A 22711-nucleotide genomic window follows, 5' to 3' on the forward strand; every position below is an offset into this window, starting at 1 on the left:
CGCAAAATTTTTGGAAGACCCTGTAAACCAAAAGATCCTTTTAAAGCATGTAGTAAGTCACTGGCCCTTGTGCGTTGAATAAAGACAGAGTAAATATCAGGTTCAAACCTGGGACTTATTTCCATCCCAAAATCTAACTTCAATGTTCTTTGTGTTTTTCGAGAAACAGTGTTTAAAATATCGTCAAATCCAAGAACAGCATTGTCACATTTTTTAAACATGTCAAGAAGATCGTGTTGCGGCTCTGTAGTGTATGGAGGAGAAACACCTAGGTATCAACAATGTGGTAGGATGGCAACCGACTGAGACTGCTTTACAGATATAACTTCAATGTCCTTTGTGCTTTTCGAGAAACAGTGTTTAAACTATCGTCAAATCCAAGAACAACATTGTCACATTTTTTTAAACATGCCAATAAATTTGCCATGAACGTACATAGCAATACCATAACCAATACTGAATGCAATTTTTGTTCTTTGCAATTGCATTTTTGCTGCAATTTGACTATCTGGTAACATTTCCGGTAATGATTATATGCGATCAGCAGAATTCCAGCTTGGCAAATGATTATAAATTGTGCGTCAGCACCACAAGCTTTCAGATTTTGTGCCACTTTCTGCACTGAAGTCTCCTTAGATTGACAGTTTTTTTGAAGTTGAAGGTGTCACACCTGCCTCTATAGTACCTACCGGTTGCCTTGTTAGACACTGAAATTCCCATAAACTTTATGTAGTGTTTAAATTATACTGTTCCATAAGACCAAATACATGCAAGAATGTACAATTACAATTAAATTTTTTGCCAATTATTATGAAACTCCTGGATTGTTGTCACAACATCCTCATCTAGTAATAATCTAATGTTTAATTCTTTGTTAACTTATGTTCTTTGGATCGCTGTGAGTCGATATAGGGAGGAAAAATCTCGAAAACAATTCTTCAAAATGGTTCAAATGACTCTGAGCAGTATGGGACTTAACATCTGAGGTCATCAGTCCCCTAGAACTTAGAACTACTTAAACCCAACTAACGTAAGGACATCACACACATCCATGCCCGAGGCAGGATTCGAACCTGTGACCTTAGCAGTCGCACGGTTCCGGACTGAAGCGCGTAGGACCGCTCGGTCACAGCAGCCGGCTAAGAATTCTTCCATTAAATATGTTATTCCAAAAATCTTAACTGCCCATCATAATGTCATATGCCGAGGCTATCTGATATACATTCCTGCCACTTACATTCTCTAAAAACTGTAAAATACAACATAAATTGTCATGGTGGACTGAACGCAATGATTTCCAAAATCAACACAAATAACTCACAGATAAAAACAAAGAACAGATTCATTTAATTTAAAAAAAAAGGACTCCAGATACAATTTGCATGGCTGCAAAAAGTGACGATCGAAATAGATCACTGCACTCTTAAGGAACATTTAGTGTTTCGTGACGGCTGATATTTAAGGAGGTTGACGCACTCGGGCATAAAAGTCAGAGTGTACCTTTTTTAAAGCAAAGATAATTAAGGTAATTGTAATCAACGTCTTCCTCCCCCACATTGACCCAGAGTCTCAAGGAATGCAGTTAAACAAAGTCACCTACATTTCCATAGTATATCTAAGACAATGACATCGTGGCAACGTCCACGTCTTACAAAAAATAATCTGACCTTGTTCATTGACTTGGGATTGAACTGTCACTGCGTCAGGTTCTTGGTGTTGCATAAATACATTCATCGGTAAATACTCCCATTTATTTGCGGAAAGTTTATGTTTTTGGTTATTTGCGTGCCTGTCCAAAGCACTTTTCCCCATTGTCGAAATATTTATCGTTGCGTTGCAGCAAGAGCATAATGTATTCGTTAGTAATTTGGTTTCACGCATAACCTATGGATAAACTGACTGGTATGTACTCTCGTATCAAGTTTGTTTAGGCACGACTAAAAAACACTGCACGCTGAAAATGTTATAAACTTGTTCAATTGCGCGGGCGATTCACACAATATGTCTCCCATATTGACGGTTTCCGTTGTGTCCTTGCATGTCAGAACCATGTAAATGACACTGGGCGCGGTCGAGTTGTAACATTCGGTTCGTTTAAGTAGCTGCCAAACAGCTACTTTCAAGCAAAAAAAAAAAAAAAAAAAAAAAAACTGCGCAACTACGATGATGCAGAAATCCGTGTTTTGGCTTTGCTCTGCTTGAACGTCTCCCGTCCAATCTCTGGTTAGGTTCCCGCACATAGTGGTGGATACACATCTGATATGCTTACCTTATTATTAAAAAAGACGTGTAAACGTGAAAAAGCCGAATGTGGGAACTGTGATAGCTTCGAAACGATTGAAAAACGCGCCACAAACAAAGCACGAGTAACGTGAAGTGCTACTCCACTGTAACTCACGTAGCTAAGCGCCTGCGCGAATCTGGTAGCGCAAGAAAAATTTTTCTGGGTAGTTTTATTTTATTTATTTCTTACTCCATCGATCCAACTGTGATAAACTGACAAGGGTACAGAGTGTGTCAGTAAATAATCAGTACAAAGGTGGAATTAATTATTTATTGTTTATAACATCACTCTTAACCAACTTTTAATATGATCTGTATACATATATCCAAGGTGCATGGGAAAATTAAAATTGTTGCAGAATATCTGATATACGTTTCAGGGTTTTTCCTAAGCGCTACTTTAATAACAAATTCTGAATAAATTATAACCACAGATATGATTCGATTGTTTACCATTGTTAAAGCAAGTTTTACAAAAACGTGTAATATGTATACAAATTTTGTAGTAATAATAAAGAATAAGGCAGTCAGTAAATACATATCAAGAATCACACACTTTCTTCCTCCAGAGAAGCTCTACAATCATTACATGCGACAACATTGTGGCAATGTGCTTGCAAACGAATCTTTTGCAGCTATTGCAAGTGACAGTAATTTTTTTTTTTTTACCACCACAAATCTGGCACCTCCCACACCTTCTTACAGTCTCATCGTGATTGGAGGGAATTGATTGATGAGGCGACAGAAATCCTTGAATATCTCGTGGTAGAGTAGAGAGCTGAGGCCTTTCTTTCAAATGGCAATCCATCAGAGCCAAGGCCAGGGTTGTTAGGTAGGTTCTTCTTCTGAATCTTTTCTCTGGTTTGTTTGCAAAAAACAAGACCTGGGAATTTATCCCAGCAATATCCAGATAACGACAAAACAATGCTAAGGGCCATGTTCTTGTGGTCTTTTGTGTAGAGTAGGATGTACACATATCATCCACATTATCGACTCCACCTTTCGTTGCATTTCGTAGTCCAAATTTACAACAGACTTGCCTGTAGCGGTGTCGATTTCAGCAGTTTCATGCATTGACGACAGGGAAAGCACAGCCTTCTTCCTTTTTGTTTGGCACAAAACAAGACAGAAGTCATCTTGAAATCCGAAAAGACAATTTCCAATTTCTCGCTATCTAATGGGCAAAAATTCCGGAGGAATTTCCTTCTTGTTCTTTTTCAATGTTCCAATGAACGTTAGCCCATTTTCTAAAAGATGCTGGGATACGGGGTAACCACTGTAGTAGTTCTCCGTAGTTACATTCCTGTGAGTTCCCTTGATTGGCTCAACCAATCTCTTCACAATATCCATTGGCTGGTTAGATGCAACATATGGTCAAAGGATTCTGTCTGCTGCAGTATACTTCAAAATTAAAAGTACAAAAGTCTTGCAATCGCACAACGCATACAACTTAAATCCATACTTAGCGGGCTTATTGGGCATGTACTGAACAAAACCACAACGTCCGCGTAATGGGACAGGCATTTCGTCTATGGTTGTGAACTCCCCTGCCTGTAGTTATTTCTGCACTTGTTCAGAAATGCTGAGTGAAGATTGCTGATGGTAGCAAGTTTATCAGTTGCTAGTCGTTTTTTTCTTGTAGAAGTATCGTCAAACCTGAGTGACCGGAGCAAGAACAGAAAGCGCTTGTAACCAATTGCTGCCATTAGAATAATCATTCCTGTTCCATTTGATGCCCACACTTCTAATACATTTTTGCGTCCTTATTTTTGTACAGCAATGAGAAATAGGCTTCTAAAAGAGCCGTTATTTCAGAATCAGAAGCAGTTTTGCAATCTCTAGCCCTTGAGTAATTCACAGTTGATCTCTTGTTATTTATGTAGTTGTTTGTGTTTGCAATGACATAAGCAATTGTCTCAGGATAAAATAATTTGAGAAAACTTTCAATTTCAATTTTAGCTTGTCTACCATTGCGTTTCGGGCCAGATAGGACTTTGATTAGATTCTTACGTTTTGGTTTCCCTGGTAGTGCTAACGGATTATTTATCCACAAAGTTTCTTGGTCCTTACCAAAATAAAAATGGCAGTCATCATGTGGCATTCCTTTCACTTCATTCCCGTCAAGACTGCTCAGATTCGCTGGAATGATCTGCAGTTTCAATTATTTCTGCTTCCTCATCGCTGCCAGAGATATCTGCGTAATCTTCTTCGTCAGATGATTGCAGAAGAAGACGCTCAATTTCTTTTGGTGTTAGTCGTTTCCTTTGTGCGGACCTGGGAGACAATAAAATAATTCAAATACCAAAGCAATGTTTTAACTAAATCATCATTCATCCACAGAGTTGTAAAACAAAGCTTCTAATCATCAAAACATTCGACAGTGGTACGGCTACATGTACTTACATTACCGGGCGCGTGCGGTACGCAGTGCCGTCTCGGTGCAGTCGTCCACTTCACAGGTGAGTCACAGCTGTTATGGTGGGTATAATGACTGAAAGAAAACAAAATTGGCGGCACTGTATGCCCCCACGCGCTCGCCGCAGGGACAAATAAAGCCTTTCATTCAAGCTGCGACTTCGCACAAACGGACGCTCCGTTAACATCGTGTCTCTTGAACAGAGGTCCACGCCGGGAAAGAAATTACGTCGAGTCGTTTGCATGAAGACTCTGAGATAAAAGAAAACTAAACTAAATTCCCCCTGAGCAAACCATGGAGGCCCAACTGTGGCGACGGCCGCCGTGTCATCCTGAGTGGGTGCGGGTATGGAGGAGAAGGTGGTCAGCACACTGCAAGACATTGAGGTAAACACGGAACTACGCACATAATGTCGAAATGCGTATGCTTCTTAAAACGACCATAAATTGATTTTAAAAATATTTTTGTATACAAAAGTGAAGTGACGAATATTATTACAAAATCCAGGCTCCTCGCGGAAATTCAAGGCTTTTCCCCGATTTTCAAGGTTTGGTGGCCACCCTGCAATAGACTCACGTAAAACTAAAAGTAAGACATTACCCAGCTTTCAGAATTAATAATACCTTCAGAAGGGAGGAAAGAGAGACTGGTTGGGGAACGTCAAACAGGAAGGACAGCCACGCCCCAGGATGAGAAGGAGCTACCTGTACTGAGGGCAGGGGTAGTCAAAGATGGATTGGGAGGCGTCAGGAAGAGTTCATTTCTCACATTTCCTTATTTACCATTCCCTCTACACGTACATAAAAATTGTTAGAGATGGAAGGGGAAGTGTCGGGGATAGTTGTTTCTCACGTTTCTTTCTTTAGCATTTCCTCTATAGATGAATAAATATCACTAGCCTTGGGCCCTTCAAAAGGGAGCACCACTATTTCATTTTTGTATCCAAAAGGACACAAATTTTCTTCACATCTATAAAATTTGAGGTGTATTTACAATAACTCGACAGTTATTAATAAAAATGACACAAGCTCTTCGTCTCCCTCAACTGTTCTGCTGAATTATCGGACCCCAGAGTCTCTACGTCTCAATCCAGTGTGTCACAGAACACGAGTTGTGGCTGATAAATGACCAGCTCGTGGACAGCCCCCAATTCTAATACTCCGACACAGATTTATGCCACTGTTCTTCCCCATTAATAAATGTTAACTCCTGAGGTAAACACAAAAAACTTAACTGGTGTAGAAAAAAAGTGGCACACATTAGATAAACTCATACTGTACCGAATGTATAAACGTGATGATAAGAAGTAAAAATTGTTATGAGGCTAAGATCTTACAGCTTTTATGAGCAGTATGTAAAAAGGTACATAGAAGGAGATCCAAATAAGTGTATGTCAGCGCAGGATATTATTATGCAGGATCAGTAAGATAGGACAAATCTGCTTAATCCAGGAGAATTGAACAACTGTTTTGTCACATCAGTCAGAGAACTTGCAGACAGAATGAAGGCTACAGACACATGTGCAAGGAATGTGCTTAATCTCCAGCTGTCTGAAGGACTATCTTTCATTGGGTGATGATCATGCCCAATGAGGATTGCAAAATAGTTTCCAAATTTTCCACTTCCACATCTATGGACTGCCACTGGTAGTCTCATTATATTATTAAAACGATTTTTCACTTCCATTAGTAGGCCACTCAGTTTTATTTTTAATAAATGTTGAGAGTATAGAGTTTACCCAGATTCACTGAAAATCTCTACATCTGCATCTACATCTACATTTATACTCTGCAAGCCACCCAACGGTGTGTGGCGGAGGGCACTTTACGTGCCATTGTCATTACCTCCCTTTCCTGTTCCAGTCGCGTATGGTTCGCGGGAAGAACGACTGTCTGAAAGCCTCTGTGCGCGCTCTAATCTCTCTAATTTTACATTCGTGAAGGGGAAGCAATATATTCGATACCTCATCCAGAAACGCGCCCTCTCGAAACCTGGACAGCAAGCTACACCGCGATGCAGAGCGCCTCTCTTGCAGAGTCTGCCACTTGAGTTTGTTAAACATCTCCGTAATGCTATCACGGTTACCAAATAACCCTGTGACGAAACGCGCCGCTCTTCTTTGGATCTTCTCTATCTCCTCCGTCAGACCGATCTGGTATGGATCCCACACTGATGAGCAATACTCAAGTATAGGTCGAACGAGTGTTTTGTAAGCCACTTCCTTTGTTGATGGACTACATTTTCTAAGGGCTCTCCCAATGAATCTCAACCTGGTACCCACCTTACCAACAATTAATTTTATATGATCATTCCACTTCAAATCGTTCCGCAGGCATACTCCCAGATATTTTACAGAAGTAACTGCTTCCAGTGTTTGTTCCGCTATCATATAATCATACAATAAAGGATCCTTCTTTCTATGTATTAGCAATACATTACATTTGTCTATGTTAAGGGCCAGTTGCCGCTCCCTGCACCAAGTGCCTATCCGCTGCAGATATTCCTGAATTTCGCTACAATTTTCTAATGCTGCAACTTCTCTGTATACTACAGCATCATCCGCGAAAAGCTGCATGGAACTTCCGACACTATCTACTAGGTCATTTATGTATATTGTGAAAAGCAATGGTCCCATAACACTCCCCTGTGGCACGCCAGAGGTTACTTTAACGTCTGTAGACGTCTCTCCATTGATAACAATATGCTGTGTTCTGTTTGCTAAAAACTCTTCAACCAGCCACACAGCTGGTCTGATATTCCGTAGGCTCTTTGTTTATCAGGCGACAGTGTGGAACTGTATCGAACGCCTTCCGGAAGTCAAGAAAAATAGCATCTACGTGGGAGCCTGCATCTAATATTTTCTGGGTCTCATGAACAAATAAAGCGAGTTGGGTCTCACACGATCGCTGTTTCCGGAATCCATGTTGATTCCTACATAGTAGATTCTGGGTTTCCAAAAACGACATGATACTCGAGCAAAAAACATGTTCTAAAATTCTACAACAGATCGACGTCAGAGATATAGATCTATAGTTTTGCGCATCTGCTCGACGACCCTTCTTGAAGACTGGGACTACCTGTGCTCTCAAAATTTGTTCCCATATTCCAAAAGGATGATAATTCCCTCAGGGCTGCCAAACAGTCTCTGCTGTGCCAATACTCTCCAAAACATTATTAACTATTCTGAAAAAAGCATGTCCTCTTTCACAACAGTCAATATGGATTTCAGCCAGGTAGACATATCACTGCTGCTGTTATGGAAATTCTTCATCAGATATAAACAGCTTTCAAAAATAAGATGATCATGTCACTTGCATTATGTGATCTAAGTAAAACCATTGCACTGCATTCCATTTATCGTATTACTAAAACTGGAGTATTATGGTGTACACAAATTGACATTAGCAGTAATTTCTTATTACTTCAACAACGGAAAACATTCTGTCTCAGAAATAAACATTTTTTAGTAAAAATTGGTGTTCCAAAGTGCTCTGTCCTTGGTCCCTGTTTTTTATTATCGCTATCAATGAACTGCCCCATTGTATATCACAATCTGTAATCTGCTGAACTTGTTATGCACACACACACAATAGAATACAATAAATAAATGTGTAAAACTTTTAGGAACATACATTGGTGCCAAGCTCAGCTGGGAAGAACATATTACCCGAGTTTGCAAAAAGCTCTCACCTCTGTGAAAATTGAGAAATGTAGTTTATGGGGACATTCCTCTCATATCAGTAACATTTTAAAAATAAAAATGGTCCATATAATATGCAATGCTGATACTATGCAGCATTGTCCCCTTCTTTTTACTAAACTTACAAAGATATGAAAGAGACGGGCATCAGAAAGTAGAAATGATAGATGAGAGTAGCAACAAATGTCCATGGGGAAGATCATACATAGCATGCCACAGGAAAGTGTGCTAGGAACATTGTTTTACTCAGTCTACCATCCTAATAACATCCAGAAGAAAGCCATCCTATCTGCTGATGGCACCAATATTTTAATTAAAGAAACAAGTCTGGAAACCGAGTGAGGTGGCGCAGTGATTGGCACACTGGACTCGCATTCAGGAGGACAACAGTTCAATCCCACGTCCGGCCATCTTGATTTAGGTTTTCTGTGATTTCCCTAAATGGCTCCAGGCAAATGCGGTGATGGTTCCTTCGAAAGGGCTTGGCTGACTTCCCTAATCTGATGAGACCGATGACCTCGGTGTCTGGTCTCCTCCCCCAAAACAACCCAACCCAAGTCTGGAAGAAGTTGTTCTAGCATCTGAAATGATATTACTTAATATACAGGGTGTTACAAAAAGGTACGGCCAAACTTTCAGGAAACATTCCTCACACACAAAGAAAGAAAATATGTTATGTGGACATGTGTCCGGAAACACTTACTTTCCATGTTAGAGCTCATTTTATTACTTCTCTTCAAATCACATTAATCATGGAATAGAAACACACAGCAACAGAACGTACCAGCGTGACTTCAAACACTTTGTTACAGGAAATGTTCAAAATGTCCTCCTTTAGCGAGGATACATGCATCCACCCTCCATCGCATTGAATCCCTGATGCGCTGATGCAGCCCTGGAGAATGGCGTATTGTATCACAGCCGTCCACAATACGAGCATGAAGAGTCTCTACATTTGGTACCGGGGTTGCATTGACAAGAGCTTTCAAATGCCCCCGTAAATGAAAGTCAAGAGGGTTGAGGTCAGGAGAGCATGGAGGCCATGGAATTGGTCCACCACTACCAATCCATCGGTCACCGAATCTGTTGTTGAGAAGCGTACGAACACTTCGACTGAAATGTGCAGGAGCTCCATCGTGCATGAACCACATGTTGTGTCATACTTGTAAAGGCACATGTTCTAGCAGCACAGGTAGAGTGTCCCGTATGAAATCATGGCGGTGAATCGAGGAAGTACAGTACATACTGACGAAACTAAAATGAGCTCTAACATGGAAATTAAGCATTTCCGGACACATGTCCGCATAACATATTTTCTTTATTTGTGTGTGAGGAATGTTTCCTGAAAGTTTGGCCGTACCTTTTTGTAACACCCTGTAGATAATTTTTTTGATAGTAATACTAACCAAAAAGTGTATACTCATGAACTTAAAGAACAACAGAAGTAAACAGTATACGTTAACAACAACAACAAACATGAGCAAGTTGGGCACATAAAATTTTCCATTCTCCATGCAGACGATACATTAACACATAAAGGGCACACCATAATGTAGTGTAAGTCGTAAATTAAATTCATTCTGCATGTCAGCCAAAACAGTGTCCTCAAAACATTTTACCCTGCACATTTCCTCTCCAGGATGTGGTTCAAAACAGAACTATAAGGAAGTTCAGTAAATATGAAGAAGAAAATACTGGTTATATAGAAAAGTGGTAACTGTACAATAGTCAGTGAGAAACACTGAACAGGTTGCAGACCAAAATTCAGATAATCAAACTAGGAAAAGAATTTCTGAATATGAAAAGGATAGCCTGCAACACACCATATAGAGGAGATGCTGAGAGGCAGACAGACACACTGAAAAAAAAAAATGCTGGACTGCTATCAGACTAAATGTTTCATCAGAGACAGGCTAATGATATTTACCAGTCTTTTTAAATGTGCCTATCCACCACCCAACATCTCATTTATGTGGTGGGTAGCAGTCTATCATTTTCATATTGTTGTTATTCCAAGCCGAATTTTCTGTTGTTTGGAAAGTATTATTCAGTTTTAGGAAAAAAAAAGAAAAGGAGAGTTACGCCAGACAGTACTGGAAACAGATAACAGTAAATGGATCTGTACAATCATAACAACAAGGCATTATGAAATCAGCAATAAGTTATCAGTGATACAATATACCTCAATTGTAATACACCATATGACTGGTAAATAAATGAATACAAATCTTGTCTGTATTCCCACAAATCACAGATTGAGAGATTTCTGACTTTTCAGTAAATAATGAAGAGGATATGAAGAGAATGTGAGAATATGGAGATACTGATGCAGACATGTAACAAAATCTGACATACCTGTGCTGTTCCAAGCCCTAGAATGGGCATTTTGTGTCCATTGAAGAAAGTTAAGTATTCCATCTTGCCAGTCATCTTGCTGTTCCAGGTTTAGCAAGTAGTGAGTAATAGTTGTGTACTGTCTGCAGACTGTGCTGTGGGACTCAGTTCTTCAGTAATTACAGCAGTTATCTGTATAATTACCTTATCTGTTGCTCGTCCTTTATGACACTACATAAACAGTGAGATAACTGCTATCAGAGAGCATCTGCTATTAAAATGAAGTGGCCATTCACCCATATCTTTACAGAATGGTACTATAGGTTGATAACTTATCACAACTCTGCTACTTAAGTAACAGTCATAGTCTCTTACCTAACAGTGGTAGATGTGCCCATGTGAAAAACTAGCGAGCATAGTCTATACTACTAATTAGATAAAATGGTCACAGTTTCAGGTTGTCAGGGGTAACAAGAGGTTGATTTTCAGTATATTTATTGAGTGAATGTTTAACTTTAAAATACTGTCGTAATCTACTCATTAAGAGCTACAATCTCACATTGAAAGTTTAACACAATAAGTCAAGCGTGAAAGTAAGAAACAGTGTAACTCACAGGATGCATATTACCCAGACTGTATTCATCCAGTATTTCAGAATGAGTGTACTTACTCACAACAAACTTTGCACATAATTTCAAACCTTTACAGAAAAAAATTTTCTCCCACATCCCACACAAAATTATGAAACAATGAAAGATTATCACTTCATACATTTTCACTGTCCATGCACTAAAATTGCTGCATCAGGTATGATGTTTTAATCTCTTAGTCCTTTACTGTTAACTATATTTGCAACATATATTGCGGACAGCATCTCTATGTGCCACTGAATGTACCTACCAAATTATACCATTGTACGACACATATTTTGAGAGAGATGATGTCATAAATATTGACATGAGTTAAAAACTAGCTTAAAAAAAAAAAAAAAAAAAAAAAAAACTGGGTGATTCAGTTACTTATAGAATCAGGGAGAGGGGGCAGAGGGGGGGGGGGGAGTGGGAGGCATTATTAATTCACACAGAAGTCCTAAAAAGAAAGAAATGTGCTCAACTGACAGTAGAATCAGAACTGTTCCTTTAAGAATGACACTTTCATTTTACCTCCCCAAATCTGGCTTGTGCTCTGTCTTTAATGATCATGACATAGGTGTAATATTAAGCATTACTTTTCTTGCTTTTCCTAATAGTAAGAACAACTGTTTTACTTTCTACACAGAAACAGTTCCTCCTACTATTTGATATGTCTATCTTCTTTACTTGTATGTGGAATATTCAAGAGATTAAGTATATTCTCAAGTATTTTATCTTTGCTTAAAGTTCTTGAACATGATGCTCATGTCATATGAGGTGGTGAGTCATTTTCACTAGTATTCTCATCCACAGTTCCTCACTGAGTGGTTAGCATCAGTGCCTCTAGATTGTGGGGTCACAGATTCCATTCGTGGCAGGGTTGGAGATTTTCTTCACTTGGGGGCTGCGCATTTTTGTCATCCCAATCATTTCATCTCATGTTCATTAATGCTCTACATTTTAATGTTCTGTAATTTTTCAAACTTGTAAATAAAAAGTTTATATTCATTAAAAAAAAGTGGCATCAAATAGAAAGACTTGCACTAGCCAGCCAAAAAACCCCAGATGTGGTCTCCCAGCCAATAATGCCATACAGTGATTTCATTTGTTAGTTTTATTAATACAAACACTAATTTTCAGATGCATTACATAATGATAAAGCACAAATATATAAACAGACTTTCAAATTGCAAAGAATTCCCAGGGGAAGCTGTGGACTCTGGTGGTTTGCTCCAACCTCTCCTCTGTATGTTTGGGACCTCACAGTGTGCCATTCTTTTCAGTTTTCTTTGTACTCATAGTTAGATGAGTTGGAGAGCAATGCCCAGGCATCAGTTTCTTAAAACAGTGCAGTGCAGTTCTTCTGACTGCTATTAAATACAATACATTTGCAACACATTAGAAGAATCACTCACAGCTGACTGTATCATGTAGTCACGAGGTGCTCAGTCATGTTCTCACTAGTAACATATTTATTATTTATAATTTCTGTATTTATTATCAACGGATATAAAATTAATAAATATTGAATTACAACTTTTTAAATAAAAATAAAATATCTTATTTTTAATTACTAATCACAGGCAAATGTAAGTATTTAGAATAAATTAAAGTTTGGTACTAAAATATCACATACTAAACACACACTTTCATATTTCTGTTGGTAGTAAGATTTTCTAACTGCCCACCAATTCTGCAATAATAGTGATTTACAATGTAGAGAAGTAACTTAATACAATTTATAAAGCAGAGTTATATAAAGTTAAAACATAAAATAACAGTTACTCACCAAATACTTTATTACAAAGTTTTATGAAACCTAATAATTTTTTTTTAAAACCTCTATTTTTCAAACTTGTAAATAAAAAGTTTATATTCATTAAAAAAAGGTGGCATCAAATAGAAAGACTTGCACTAGCCAGCCAAAAAACCCCAGATGTGGTCTCCCAGCCAATAATGCCATACAGTGATTTCATTTGTTAGTTTTATTAATACAAGCACTCTAATTTTCAGACACATTACATAATGATAAAGCACAAATATATAAACAGACTTTCAAATTGCAAAGAATTTCCAGGGGAAGCTGTGGACTCTGGTGCTTTGCTCCAACCTCTCCTCTGTATGTTTGTTGCTGAAAGTTGACTGCCAAGTAGTGGGCTGTAATGGCCAGGCTGACTACCATACTATTAAATAGAAAATAAAACACCATTTTACTTCTGAAGATTGAACTGTGTTACTGCTATATGTCAATTTTTGAAGTAAAAATAATTTACATGTGTCTATCCAATTTTAATTTATTTTCATGTGGTTAGCAATTAAAAATTGCAGTATGCTACCTTTATTAAAAAACATGTTTTTCTATTGGTTAATTAACATCTCTATTTTATAACATGTATAGACCTTATATAAAAGGTATAGAATGTATGTAAAAGTAAAAGAACTTGCTCCTGTATGCAACTGAAACAAGAACCTCAGGCAGAGAAGCCTTATACATTACAATTCGCCTACTAAGATATGAATGTTTAGTATTTAACAGCAGTTAGAAATCTTCTAACATTGAAAGGCAAATTTTTGAAGTATTTTTGAAAACTGTGTCATACTGATTTAAGAAACTGACATTCAGGCACTGACCTTAAAATCTTATAAGTATGGAGAGAATTGAGGAGGGGGGCGTGAGGGGGGGGGAGGGGGGGGGGTTGCTATGCAGCCTATCAGGTCCCCTCGTGGGACACACCCACAGCCATCAAATTCTGCTGTTTTACTTGAATACCAAATGGTTTGTCCCTTATGGCCCTTTCTGTAAAGTTGTTCCACAGTTGTTTGTTCTTCTTCTTCTGGGGTATCTAAGGCTGGCACCACTTCTCTGCTCCAAGTCTCCATGTTCTGCTTCTTAACTTACTCAGTGTTCATATTTCTTGCTTCCATTGCTTCCTTCACATCATCTTGCTAGCTGTGCTGTGGACAACCCGTTTTTTCTGCTGTGATGGTTTCTGCCTTAGTATCTTATTGGGTATCCTGTCTTTATTCATCCTACTCACATGACCAAATCACATCAGCTGTTTTTGTTGGAAGTTGTAATTAATATTCATCCTTTGCAGATTATATAATTTTTTATCATATCTATCCTAGAAAGTCAAGGACAGTCTACTAGAAGAGGTCAGTGAATATGTCTACCTCGGCCAGATTATAAATACGAAGGGAGACATACGGCCAGAAATCTATCGACGGATCGAGCTCGGCTGGCAAGCATTTGGGAAGAACTCAAAAATATTCAGATCAAAAATGCCAGTAAATCTGAAGAAAGCAGTATTCGATCAATGCATTCTTCCTGTGACGACGGTACGGCTGCGAGACACGGACACTGAACTCATTTACAAAAGGGAAACTTAGGACAGCACAGAGAGCCATGGAGAGATCAATGCTGGGCTATACGAGAAAGGACAGGAAAAGGGCAGATGACACCCGGTCTGTGACAAAGGTTAATGACATCTTAGAGAGAGTAGGTTTCTCGAAATGGCAGTGGCCTGGCCACATCGCGAGAAGAAAAGATGACAGGTGGACGAAGCTAGTACTGGCGTGGAGTCCAAGAGAGCACCGGAGGCCTAGAGGAAGGCCACCAGACAGATGGGACAAAGACGTCGAGGAGACCGCTGGTAACACCTGGCAGAGAACTGCCCGAGACCGTCCCACTTGGAGAAGACTGCTGAAAGCCTACCTGAATCCACGACTCGAAGGGGCCACATCATCTAATGATTGAATTGGCTGATGATGATGATGATGATCCTAGTATGGTTTGACAATATAATGGTTTGAGCTTTGTCTCAAGTGACCCACCTCAGTGGCTTTTCTTTCTCCCCCTCTAACATCCTTGGTTTCTTCTCCATCCAAAATAACACTCTGAATTGTAGTCTTATACATTCTTTCTTGTTGTTTGTATCTTCTTTTTCCAAAGAACAGTGTTCATTGCATTTGTAACAGCTCGCCCTTTGTTTCAACATTACTTGTCTCCTGTTTATTAACTAATAACATTTACTTCACTGTCTACTTCCAAATTCTTTAGTTTTCCTCTTTCAATGGCCAAGTACTCACTCTTGCTCATCTGCATCTTGAGGGCAGCTTTATTCTATTCCTCTTTCAACCTTCTTATCACATATTATCATATATTTCTGATCATCTTCATCTTCCGCTAGTGCAATATGGTCATCTGCAAAACATTGCACAGAAGTTAATTGTTGCAGGAAAATAAAGTTATGTAGGAAATGACAAGTGATGTAGGAAACAACTGGAGCTCACATGCTTCCCCATAACACCTGCATGTTGACTGAATATCTAGCAGCCCCTGTCTAAAGTATTTCAATGTCTTGTGTTGGCAGGAATTTCAAACACTTGAGCAGTACTCGAGAATGGGCTTCCAGAGCCGGTTTGAGAACATATTTGCACACAGGCAACTAGTTGTTTGGTGTACCCCCCCACCCCCTCTCTCTCCACCTTATACAGTTTCTTCCACGTCATTTTTCACTGTCAGTTGTGATATGCACACACTTGGCGTCCCTCCAGCTTAACTGCTACTAACTACAATACGTTCTGTGTGGGAATCTTGCAACTGTGAAGCCCCTGCAGTCCCTCTTAGTTTGGCATCGCAAGCAGTGGCTTGTGTCACTTGTGCCTTAAACTGGCCCTGTGGGTTGTACTACTGTTCTGTACAATTTTTGCTTTCCTAAACTTCTAGCAATAACCCAAGGTCAACCATTTTCCTCCCGTGATACCAGTCTTACGTGTTTGTTCCATTTCGTACAGCTTTTTGTTACACCTAGATATTCAATTGATGCTACTCTGTGTGGTGTGCGTAGTGTAAGACCTTCAGTACACACACCATCAGATTATTTGACTTGTCGCTCTAACGAAGTAGGTGAGTGTCAGCAATATGTCTCGTGGTCTTATCATGGCGTGTTTATTTTCTGCCGTTAGGTCAGACGACAGAAATGCCACTTGCACGCTTGGAGTACCAGATTGACGGCGACCAACATTGGCAATCTGAAGTTCCCTTGGTATTGGTACGTTAATCTTATTCTCACATATCTCTGATACTTGACAAAAGTGTCTATACATTTATCTTTATGGCTAAGTACAGGAATATGATAATCTTATTAGGTGCAGACTGAAACTTGACTATAGACTGGTACAGACTAATGCAGACTGGTGCAGACAAGTGCAGACTGGCACATACTGGTGCAGACAAATGCAGACTGACTAATCGGAGGTCTGTACACTCGTTATAATACCTCGCGCATTCAGGTATCACTGCGCGAGTGTGATCCGTGAGGAGAAAAGGTTCTACATTAGCAGCAATCTCATTGACTGCGTTACATATTAATATGCGGATCGGCGGAAGCAGAATTTGGTCCGTCTCTAAGGCAGCACCATCTAGTAGTGCGGAGATGGACGAGCACTGCGCCTGCGCTGTTGTGCTTAGCGGGATGCGCTCTAGTGGGAATGTTGTATATGCACTGACTACGCAGAACTATGTACACAACACTCTGACAGCCATCACACCTCTAATCTTATATTCAAACATTACATTATTCTTTTTTCCTACTAATGTAGATTAACTTACACTTTAGACTGACCTACCACACTTCACAACAAATGTCTAAGTCACCCACATCCCCTTATAATTACTCAACAACAATACTTCCCTGTACACCGCAGCATCATCAGTAGTTAGTCGCAGCCCCATGGTTTGCAGAATATTATGGGAGAAAAGAGAAATTTAGTTTTGCATTAGTGATCCAGTCATACCTAGATATATCGAACCTCAATATATTGAAGGCCTATCTGTATCAAATTATTTCTTCATTCCCTTCCCTCAGAAGCCCAAAACCTTGATATTTTAAAGAAAACACACCATTATATTGAAGTTTTTTGAAGTTTTGAGAAAGGCAGAGTTTTACCTCTATATATCGAAGTTCAGCGGAAAAAAATTCTTCATATCAAAGTCACCTTTATATACTGAAGTCTTTCATGCAGTACCTCCATACATTGAAGAGCACACAAAAAGGGGAATCCCAGTCTCTCCCATCCCTGCATCGATGCATCAGTGAGATCGGTGTCACATTGCAATTCCCATGCCCTCTGTGCAGGTGTGATTTGATGCAGTGTTTATTTTGCTTGAGTGGAAGCTGAAAGTGTTACCCATGGCCTCTACACAGAAGTATCTGACAGTCACTGAAAAGCTAAAGTTAAGTGATGAAGTAAAAGCAGGAATGAAGAAACAGGAAGACATACACTATGTGATGAAAAGTATCCGGACACCCCCAAAAACACACGTTTTTCATATTATGTGCATTTTGCTGCCACCTACTGCCCAGTACTCCATATCAGTGACCTCAGTAGCCATAGACACCATGAGAGAGCAGAATGGAGGTTCCACTTAACTCACGGACTTTGAACGTGGTCAGATGATTGGATGTCATTTGTGTCATACATTCATACGCAAGATTTCCAACTCTCTTAACATCCCTAGGTCCACTGTTTCAAATGTGATAGTGAAGTGGAAATGTGAAGGGACATGTACAGCACAAAAACATACAAGCTGGCCTCGTCTGTTGACTGACAGAGATCACCGACAGTTGAAGAGGGTCGTAATGTGTAATAGACAATACATCCAGATCATCACACAGGAATTCCAAACTGCATCAGATCCACAGTAAGTACTATGACAGTTAGGCATCTGCTCATAAGCCACACATCATGCTGGTAGATGCCAAATGATGCCACACTTGGTGTAAGGAGCGTAAACATTGGATGATTGAACAGTGAGTAGAAAATCATTGTGTGGAGCGACAAATCACAGTACATAATTTGGCGATCCGATAACAGGGTGTGGGTATGGCGAATGCCTGGTGAACATCATCTGCCAGTGTGTGTAGTGCCAACAGTAAAATTCAGAGGCAGTGGTGTTATGGTGTGGTTGTGTTTTTCATGGAGGGGGCTTACACCACCACCACCTAGAGACAAGGCCGCGGCGTGAAATTCATAGCAGGTCGTGACGTCACTCCAAGCGGGCCACCATGTTGTGTTTCGAAGCGTTTGTTTATCTACACGTTTGTTGGATCGAGTGCTATATTCGTGCTTAAAACTAGCGATTACAGAGTTTACGTGTAGTGAAGCTACTGTGAACATGGTTTACAAGTGTCGTGTGCCAAGGTGTCGTGGGAACTACAGAACTCGACTGAAAGTAATGTTGTTTTCCTTTCCGAAAGATGCGAATCTGCGTTGGAAATGTCTTTCAGTGATTCATCGGGACAATTTCCAACCCACTGAGCACACGAAGGTATGTAAAAACTATATACCTAGTACAATTATTATTTTTTGCTGGTGGAATATCTTGCATTTTGGATACATTTGACTAAGATTGTGAGCAAAAGTTCGCAGTAAATAGGCCTAGTATTCGTTATCAAGTGGCTTTATTTTGATTTTGAAAACGAAATACAAATTTGTGGCTCGTGTTACTTTATATTCGTGTTTAAATTTCTCTGCAGTTCGTATTTTGTTACGCATTACCGATACGTTTTATTCTCTATTTGTGAGTGGGTGTTGTTTTTCACTCTCGCATTAGTTAGCAAATATTACACCATAATGTGCAGTCAATGTTTAATAAGTTACTAGAAATAGATCTCTTCCTAAAAACAAAGCCACACTTAGATGTTCTCTGTATTACTGAACACTGGTTAACAGAAGACAAAATTAAAAAAAACCCACTTGGCGAATTTACTCTAGCTGGTTATTCTTGTCGGAACAAAAGTAAGGGAGGTGGTACAGCAATCTATGTCAAAAAATATTTAAGATACAAAAGCCTCACGAAGTACAATAATATGCAAATAGAAACAGACTTTGAATTCTCCTTAATTATCTTAACAGACTATAACCTATTGATACTGAATGTATATAGAGCCCCTGACGGGAACATCCAAACCTTCAAACACTCCCTCGAAGCACTACTCACAAAAATTCACTCACTAAACAAAACTCTATTAATAAGTGGAGACTTTAATATTGACTTCCTCACACCTGGAAAAAACAAAGACGAATTGTTGAATATTACAAATTCATTCAACCTATCCCCAACTGTAAACATACCAACCAGGATCACAAAAAATTCAAAAACAGCTCTAGATCAGATTTTCATAAACACAGACAAACTGCACCACTCAATCGAAGTCATCAGCACAGGTTACAGTGACCATGAAGCTCAAATACTAACAGCGAATTTAAATTACATAGGACAATATCCCACAATAACTAAAATGCAAAGGCAATTTAATGATGATAATATAAGGCTTTTAAACTATCTGTTAAGGGCTGAAAACTGGGCAGAGGTCTATAAAGAAAATGATGTAAACTACATATTTAATTCCTTCCATGAAACATTTCTCCACCACTTCAATACTGCATTTCCACTGAAATCCAGGAAAATCGGAAACAAACGCACAAACTCATGGGTAACAAAAGGGATAAGGATTTCTAGCCAAAAAAAGTGTGACTTAAAAAATCACATGAAACACCATGACGTCGATGATCAGTTTAGGTCATATTGTAAGACCTATTTTGCAATCTATAGGAAAGTTATCCAACAAGCAAAAAAATTATACAATGATAAATTTATAAAGGAATCTAACAATAAAATGAAAGGCTTGCGGACAGTTGTAAAAAATGAAACAAACAGTAAGCAGCACGTTATAAACAAAACATTACAACTAAACCTAAATGATGAAGTCACATCAGATCCCCAAAAAATAGTAAATGGTTTTAATGACTATTTTACTAAATAGCAGAAAACCTGATAAAGAACAACTGCCACAGACCAAATGCTCAACACCAAACACTAATAGAAACCGTACCGGTACAGGCATCAATGTTTCTTCACAAAGTCTCCAATCCTGAAGTACTTACAGTTATAAAAGGACTAAAGAATAAGTACTCCAGTGGTAGTGACAATATTCCTGATTTAATTGTAAAGAAATGTGGAGAATCCATTGTAGAACCCCTAACCCACATAATAAATGCATCCTTTACAAATGGAGTTTTCCCTGAGCTACTAAAGACTTCTAAAATTACCCCACTTCACAAAAAGGGCTCTAAAAATTATGTAGCCAATTACCGGCCCATAGCACAACTCAGCTCATTCTCAAAAATATTTGAAAAATTATTTTACACCAGATTGGAAGACTTTACTAATAAACTATCCTTATTGACAAAACACCAACATGGTTTTAGAAAGCAAAAGACAACTACCACAGCTATTTATGAATATCTCAACGAAACCTTAAAAGCACTGGATAATAAGGAAATCACCACTGGTATCTTTTTAGATTTATCCAAAGCGTTTGATGTAATTGACCATACCATACTCCTTAAGAAGTTAGCAAATAAAGGTATAAGAGGAATTGCAAACAAATGGTTAGAATCTTACCTGTCAAACAGATTTGTCAAGTCATACCTGTTAAACAATGACTGCACACTAAAATTCAATGGAGATATTCATAACTATGCAACAAGGCAGCAATCTGACCTACATATGATTCAGTCCAGAACTACCCGCTACCAAAAAAGTGTTTTAAATGTTGGGATAAAAATGTATAATAATTTACCCAATGAAATCAAAGCAACAAAGAACCCAAGAGCCTTCACACATAAGTTAAAAAAATATCTTTTGGACCATTGCTTTTATGCAGTTGATCATTTTTTTGAAGGGGTTAAAAATGTAAAAAATATGATAAATGTTCAATTAGGTCTGAAAATTATATGCTGTGCATGTCTATGAAATACACTGGACTACTTTACTATTACATTTGTATTGGCTGTTTGTATTTTACCATACAACATTTGCATTTACTGTTTTGTTAAAGATAGCTAACTTCCTCATTGCAAAATAATGTAAAATCAATTTATTAAATATTACCTGCAAATATATTCCCTTGACCTATCCAATATCGTATGTAAAACCTTACATCTCTTTGATTTGTATTAACTGTTTTGTTGAAGATAGATAATTTCCTTGCTACAAAATAATGCAAATATCAATTTGTAAAAATTACTGTAAATAGTTCTCTTGACCTATCCAATATCATATGTACAGCTGTACAATACTATGATTGCCTGGATCAATAAAAATACAATACAATACAATACAACTACTGTTTTCACGTTTAAAAAGCGATCTCTCAGTATGAAGCATATCTGTGTTATTTTTCGATGTGTCAAACAATGGAACAAATTAATCTAGAAATAGGTTAAATTTATTATTGACGTTTTTAGCTTGACACATTGTCTCATTCCAACTGCTGCAAATGCCTGCTGAAGGTTTGTAGATTTTCACTGTTGACTTATGCTCAAAATCTGCCATATTTTTACGGGAAAGAAAATTTACATTACAATAACAACGCATAATTGTTTTTGTGAGGTGAGTTAAAAGTGAATGTTTGTTTGGGGAATGTACTCAGCTTTCCTGAGGGAGCTCTATAAACAGTTACACAATATTTATTTGGGATACTGAAGGCAGAGGAATTTAGTATTATACACTGTATTAGTGCAGAATTTTGCAAGTGAGCGTAAATAATAGTTGTCTGGTCCAGAAAGAATGTACTTTATCACAGTGCATTTTTCACAAATGTATCTTGTTTATCATGTATATCGCAATATTATTTACATCCCGCACTCGTAAGGTTTCACTGGCTATTGATAAGTCTTATGCAATTACATTACCGGTAAAAAAGAATTATAAACTATAGTTTCTGCTATATCGCGATTGATAAAGTTACTTATTTGAACCATTCGGCAAAGTACTCTCCTCTTTGCGTGGTATCATTTGCCAAGATCTCGTTTCGTTATCTCCAGCGGTTTACGAGATATGACAGGCGTTATGAATATTTCATTCCCGCGCGTTGCGATCGGAAGTGAAGTTGCTGCAGATGCTCAATTTTTTCGAGATTGGAAGCAGATATTGATCCAAAGTTTTACGAAAATTTCAAAACCTCATCTGTATTTCATACTCAGCAATAGAATGTGTAATATGTATCAAACACAAATTCATAGCGACCCCTATTTTTTGATGGCAACGTTCTCAAATTTGATACTCATCTGTGAAATACCACAATAGTTATGACCATTATCGAAATGATTGGCACTTCATCATGAAGCTGCCATATAAAGCTAAAAGTATTTCAGAAATTAATTATTTTTTACGGAATAGGTTCTGTAAAACGGTTTGACAAAGATTTGCAGGCCGTGCGTCTTGATTCTTTAAGCGCAGTGCCAAGCCAACACTGGCCCGCTTTGCGTGACGTC

The 22711-nt window shown here is 38.5% G+C and overlaps 1 protein-coding gene across 1 annotated transcript in view; it reads right to left on the minus strand.

The window, feature by feature from the left end:
- The window catches only part of LOC124717295 (1,5-anhydro-D-fructose reductase-like), a 76621-nt gene extending 65730 nt beyond the window's left edge, over positions 1–10891 (minus strand). The window contains exon 1 of the mRNA XM_047244110.1: positions 10755–10891. Coding sequence (XP_047100066.1) covers positions 10755–10829 — 75 coding nt within the window. The 5' untranslated portion in view covers positions 10830–10891. The remainder of the gene's footprint in view (positions 1–10754) is intronic.
- Positions 10892–22711: the final 11820 nt, after the last annotated feature.

This window comes from Schistocerca piceifrons, chromosome 9 (assembly GCF_021461385.2).
Source record: "Schistocerca piceifrons isolate TAMUIC-IGC-003096 chromosome 9, iqSchPice1.1, whole genome shotgun sequence".
In the NCBI taxonomy this organism is placed as follows: domain Eukaryota; kingdom Metazoa; phylum Arthropoda; class Insecta; order Orthoptera; family Acrididae; genus Schistocerca; species Schistocerca piceifrons.